We start from the raw sequence: 6,125 nt of genomic DNA, 5'->3' as shown, positions 1-6,125 counted from the left end.
GAGATGGTTAAACAACTCCTTGGTTGCAGGGCCCCTTGGTTGGACGAGATGGGCTCTGAGTTCCTGAAAGCTCTGGATGTTGTAGGGCTGTCTCCAACTTTTAGTGGAACACACTCCTCAGCCTCCCTGGTAAGGTCTATGCCAGGGTGCTGGAAAGGAGGGTCTGCCTGTTAGTTGATACCTGGATTCAAGAGGAACAATGCAATTTTTGTCCTGGTTGTGCAACAATTAATGCTCCTTTCTTCTACTTATCCGGCCCAGGATAAATGGAAGAAAATGGATGGATGGATGGATGGATGGATGGATGGATGGATGGACATTCTGAGTTGAGACCTTAATTGTGAACTTGACTTTGACTGTCAAGGATCATTTTCACGTATTTGTGACCATGTTACAATACATAGGAACAAAGGTTTTAAAATATTGTTGAACACAATTGATGTGGTCTCAAGTATTTGTTTGCATTTCTTTTATGTCATGATCTATATTCCAAAGTGTTGCATCCATTCAAATCCTACTGCAACCCTGTTATTGTAATTTTAACCTTACTGAAAAGGGAACTCAGCATCAGTTAGTTTACATGAACTTATCATTCTGTAGCCTGTGAATATGTGGAATATGACTTTTAGGGGACAAAAGCACAGAAATGTTGCAAATATACCATCTGAAATAGACTCCGAAACAGTAAATAAAGAACACACTAAATCTTCTGGTTTAACAGTATCAGTCCTGAGCTCAAAGTTAATAACATTATCATTTAAATATATAAACAAAACAAAAGGAAAAAAAAACTCTCTTTTGGTAACAAAATATATTTATTTTCAGTTCATGAAGAGTTTTATATGGATTGCATATATGAGACTTTAACATACCTTTAAGGCCAAATATTGTATGTTGCACATTGTTTAGTTGATCATTGTAAACTGTCATTTATTTGCTTAGATGAAAATCAAATTTATTCCTAATACGTACAGATTCTATGATATCAATAAAACGTGCTTAACCACTGATAATTACATTCACTGATTCTGAAGCCCGGTACATAAAGCTTCAGTACCACATAACATCAGACAGTCTCTGCTCAGCCTTCATATCTAATGAAGAACAGGCTCAAGAGCAAAACCAACTTCAGCTCCAAACAGCAGAACAGAAAATAGAGGATATGGAGTATATATATGTTGCCTAGTTGGAAATATGTTGCCTAATATAGTTAGTAATAAAATGCTTGTTTCTACACGAATGTCAGCACTGTAATTTTAGGCATTTCGGATAAAAAGTTACTGATCATAAGTGATAATAACCTGAGTGTTTTATTAAGAACATACTTTAAATAATAATACAAAAAACCTTCAAAATATGCTCAAAATTAGTTATGTGATCATCTGTAAAATGACAATATATGTATCTATTTGGATGACTGATGCCTCAGATTATGAAAATAAGAAAAGAAACTCCCCCACACTGAGTCATTTACAGCCTAAATACTCTTACATGTTTACAAAAAAACTTCATCATGATCATGAACACTCAAGTAGAAACTAACTCAATGACTCAATCAACCATTCAGAGGACTTCTGGGATGGGAAATGGGAATAAAAGTCTCTTTTAAATTAATTTACAATCATTATACATTAAATTATCTATTCTGCATTAGATGCCAGTTTGTTGTTAGCTTTATACAATGATGCTCATATAAAACAAAAACAACTGGTTATATCTTCATTAATGTCTAGATCAGGGTGCCCGATACGTCGATCGCGATCTACTGGTCGATCGCAAGAGGCATGCAGGTAGATCGCATGGCACCCCCAGTGGAGTTGGGGGGTAAATGTAGATTGCACAGCATTAAACGAAGTAGAAGATGATTGATGAACTGTCATCTATCCGTTTCGTTACCACCCTACACACGCGCATTTAACCATGATAGCTTTGCGTGTAGCTCACGAGCTGAAAAAGTGTGGGCACCCCTGGTCTAGATCAACAAAGACATTGAAAAAGTGAACACGTGACATTAGCGTTGTTAGCACGATAGAATTAATGAAAAAACATTCTCGAATCAAGATTTTAAATGAGAAGCAAGACAACTCAGACACCTTAACACAGTTGTTAAACTGCTGATAATAAATCACCTTGGAAAATCTCAAAGAAACTGCTACAAGCTGGAGATTGTTTTCTCTTGAAAGTGTGCAGTTGACAAGCAGCTATTTGCTTTTATTTTTTTTCCTAAAGCTGAATACCCCACATCTAACTTGTTGACTTTCGGGTTCTAAAAATCTTTGAGAAATAGCCTCCCAGAGAAAACACTGTTTCTAAGGTATAGATGTGAGTCAGGCCCTGAGATTTAACACACTCCAGTTCATTTAGAATATCAAAGGAGGGGTCACTGATGAGCTGCTGGCACATCAGAGGGTCTCGAGACCGGATTACACGCACTGATGCCACTGAGAGGATCATCATCGGTAAAAAATGCAACAGTGGAACCATGAAGTAGACTGGACTCTCTTCTACTTTGAGATGCCCACCCATATTTCTCGCTCTCTCCACCTTCTTTATGGCCTCTGTGATGTTTTCCTTGAATGACAGTAACACTGTGGCTCTGGCTATGAAGTGTTGGTCAAATCTGGTAAGTGAATAACTGTTTTCGCTGTGCTGTTGTGAGAACCTATATGTGACCTCAAGTTGGTCCCAGTGAAGCTGAACAGACTGGAGTGCATGTTGCAAATCTTCCAGAGCTCGATTGATGCAGTCTGGACTCTGACGCCCTTCTTGCAGCTTCAGAGATGTGAAAGCACGGTTGTAATATGCAATAGCTCCCCAGCAGTGATCCTTCTCTATGGCTTTAGTGTACATGTTGATGCTCCCTGCAAAGTTCTCCTGTTCTTGCAGGTCATTACCAAAGGCAATGTAGTGGTAGATGTTTGATGAGGGTGATTCTCTCCTTCTGAGTTTCTCCCTGGCTGTGTGCAGGTCTGCTTTCAGTCTACTTTTCAAGTCTTCAATAGAGTCTTTTTCATTGAAGCTTGTGAGTAGCCACATACTCCAAAACTCATTCAGAGCAGACAAATATGAAGCTTCTGGATTGTTGTTGCTTTTTTCGTAGACATCATCAAATATGTGCAGATAATCACTGAAGAGCTCTTCCTTCTTCTTCAAGTCTGGGATGTCAGACTCCAGGTAGTGTGAAAGTCCATCTTCCACTGAGCTGTCTCTGACCACTTTAGCTTTGTTTATTTCCTGCTGTGAAGCTTCAGTCAAAAGATCCTCGAGTGTTGAAGACATATCGGCCGATACTTTATCATTGTCGCTTCCCTGATACGACTTTAGCTGCAGCACAAATAGATACACATTAAGTGGAGTGACATCAGTTAGAGCTCTAAAGAAAGAGAAAAGTTTCCTTGTTAAAAGCAGTAATTGGAGCAGCTCTGACAGATGACTCAAACACACAATGAGCTGAGCAGATCCTGGAGATCCTTGTCTTGCTGTGCGTCCAAATGCCTGCGCCTCCACACGAGCATTCTTGGGCAGGAAGGTCTGCACAACAAACAAACCTCCAGCTCTCTTCACGTCATCAGAAACCTTCAGGTCGGTTCCACGGCCTGCGAGGTTTGTTGCTATGATGACTTCTCCTGCTTTGAGCTCCTTGGAAATAATCACACTGTTGTCCATGTTGTTGCTTATATAAAGACTTTTGTTCTTGACTCTGTCTCCAAGATGATGATTGATCATCTTTGCTCGTTTGATGGTCTCACAGATGACCAGCACAGCTCTTGGGTTCCTGTATGATGTAGGCCTGGTTTGTGCAATGATGACATCACAGATTTTTTCAGTCCATTCTTTTTCATCCTCCAGGACCACACCTTCAACCTCAAACAGCTTCCTACGTTTGAATGAAGGTATCTGACAGGTTTTGATGTCATAAATCTTTTGCAGAGTCTCAGTCTCTGCTTTTTGGCCCAGAGTCCCAGACATCCCATAGATCTGACTTCCATACTGGTTTCTGTACTTCTGCAGTAAGCCGACATTGGACATGTAGTTTGTGATCGCGGTCATGTCACTCATCTTTGACTCATGTTTCAGTTCAATGAACTGCTGCAGTCCATCAGTCCACTTCATGTAGTTTTCAACAACCCCTGTGCAGCTGTAGTCCACAGGCACGATTCCATGTTTCTCCATCACATATTCATGGTCTTCTGTCATGACTTTTGCTTTAAACGCATTTTTAATCCAGACTTTTAGTTTAGATTCGACCAGCTCTGAGAAGAAGCCTGGGATGTAGCAGCTGCTTTTAGTCTGGCTCAGGTCACATGGTGTAAAATGAATTACACTCTTTACTTCCTGTTCTACAGCACTCAGCACACTATTTGGATCAGAGTATATGTACTGACAGAAGCCACCATCCAGTAAAAGCAGTGACACTCTTCTAGTTTCCCCATTTTCACTCTGCAGCTCTTTGTGAAGTTCCTCCATTGCACCGTTGCTGTTTATGTGGTGAAGAGAAAACCGGCATGATGGGAATCTTCTTCCCACTGCCTTAAAGAACTCAGCCAGCTGCTTCACAGTAACACTTTTAGTCATTTCAATTAAGAGGCTCTGGTTCTCTCTCAGGTCTTTGACTGATCCTGTTGTCAGTATACCTGTGTCCTCTGCTATCTGACGAATGATGACCTCATCACCATCTTTGACCATCGTGTTTTCAAGGACTTGATAAAAACATGTTTTTGGTCCCACAGTTGCAGCTGTGCCTGTTTTCTTGTACTGATTAACAGTGGCCCATATACATGCCAAGAGTGGGTTGAGATGCTGCAAAGCAGGCATGTTACTGCTTAAATAGACTGTATGATGACCTTTGTCTAGCATCAGGGAATCCACTTCATCCACTATTGCACACTGGAAGCTTCTCTGTCCTAATATGTCTAATCTCTGAAAGTGTTGCCGGAGCCAGTCACCAGCAAACTCTTCTGTGGTTCCGTAAACAATTTGACACTCGTAGCACTTTTTCAAATCTTCATCTGTTTTGTTGCAGTTGTGGTCTGCACGGATCTTCAACTCTCTATAAAACTTTTGCCATTCTTCAAAATCTCTCTCTGCAAGAACCGGTGAACTCGACATGATGTCGACTGTTTCCCCTCTCAGAGCCCTGAAAGCTGCAAACATGGCCACGATGCAGGACTTCCCCTCTCCAGTCCTGACCTGAAGTAACCGCCCTGTTTCTGAAAGAGCCAGAAGACTCCAGCTCACCATCTGTGTCAGCCGTGGCCGAAATGGCTTCTTATTGTTTTCAGTTTGAGTTTTTTCCACTGCCAAACAGAGTTTCTTTAGGATGGTTTTCAGTTCACTGTTCTTTGAGCCGTCATTGGGAATATCACGTCCTTCATGAACTGTTGATACAATATCTCTGACATCAGCTAAAAGCTTTTCATCAACCTGGTTCAGCTGTTCTTGCTGGATTTCATCAATTATTTCCTCCAGGGTCTTCTCTCTGTCATTGGCTAAATATTCCTTCAAGGTTTCATCTGTTACACTTTTGTCTTGGATCATTTCCAGAAGTGTTTTTCCATTTTCATATTTCCAATCTGAAGTAATAAAATTAATCTCTATGCAGTGCAGCATTTTGATCATCCATGTGAGGAGACATGATTTGTGATTTCTTGATGATTCAAATCGTTTCAAAAGAGCATCAAACAACTCAGAGACCTGCTTCGGGCTCCATTTGATGTTTGTAACCAGTCCTTTCAGCTTCTGGAGGAGAACTTCCTCCTCCTCCTCATCATGATCCATTTTCAAAATAAGATCAGAAAAATCTAGTTAAAAAAAACAAAACACTTAAAATCATTTTGTTTTTTCTTTGAAATAAAATATAGTGCAAGCTGCAGTTATTTGCTATACTGAAAATTATGATTCCACGGTGAATCAAAAGCACCAAAATAGTTTTAAGCGTTTTATATTTAATTCAGTGTAGTTTTAACTTGATACTGACCTGTTAACATGATGACAGAGATCACAGACGATGTGTGTTTGCCAAGCTGTCTCAGCTGATCTGCTGTGTCTGTTTTTGGTTCTGTGTTTTTATTGCGTTGTTTAGTTTCTCTTTCACAGACTGTGCTGGCACCACCACACAGGAGTTT

General features: G+C 40.3%; 1 protein-coding gene across 1 annotated transcript; it reads right to left on the bottom strand.

The window, feature by feature from the left end:
- Window positions 1-2,244: 2,244 nt before the first annotated feature.
- Window positions 2,245-5,538, bottom strand: LOC115776532 (protein translocase subunit SecA-like). The gene is made up of 2 exons (XM_030724247.1): window positions 3,445-5,538; window positions 2,245-3,324 (listed from the first exon to the last, which is right to left on the bottom strand). Exons 1-2 carry the CDS (start codon window positions 5,536-5,538, stop codon window positions 2,245-2,247), a joined length of 3,174 nt encoding a protein of 1,057 aa, XP_030580107.1.
- Between the last annotated feature and the right edge of the window lie 587 nt (window positions 5,539-6,125).

Source organism: Archocentrus centrarchus, unplaced genomic scaffold, assembly GCF_007364275.1.
Source record: "Archocentrus centrarchus isolate MPI-CPG fArcCen1 unplaced genomic scaffold, fArcCen1 scaffold_33_ctg1, whole genome shotgun sequence".
Lineage (NCBI taxonomy): Eukaryota > Metazoa > Chordata > Actinopteri > Cichliformes > Cichlidae > Archocentrus > Archocentrus centrarchus.
The sequence above is the reverse complement of the archived record's forward strand: the minus strand, read 5'-3'. Positions and strand labels throughout refer to the sequence as shown.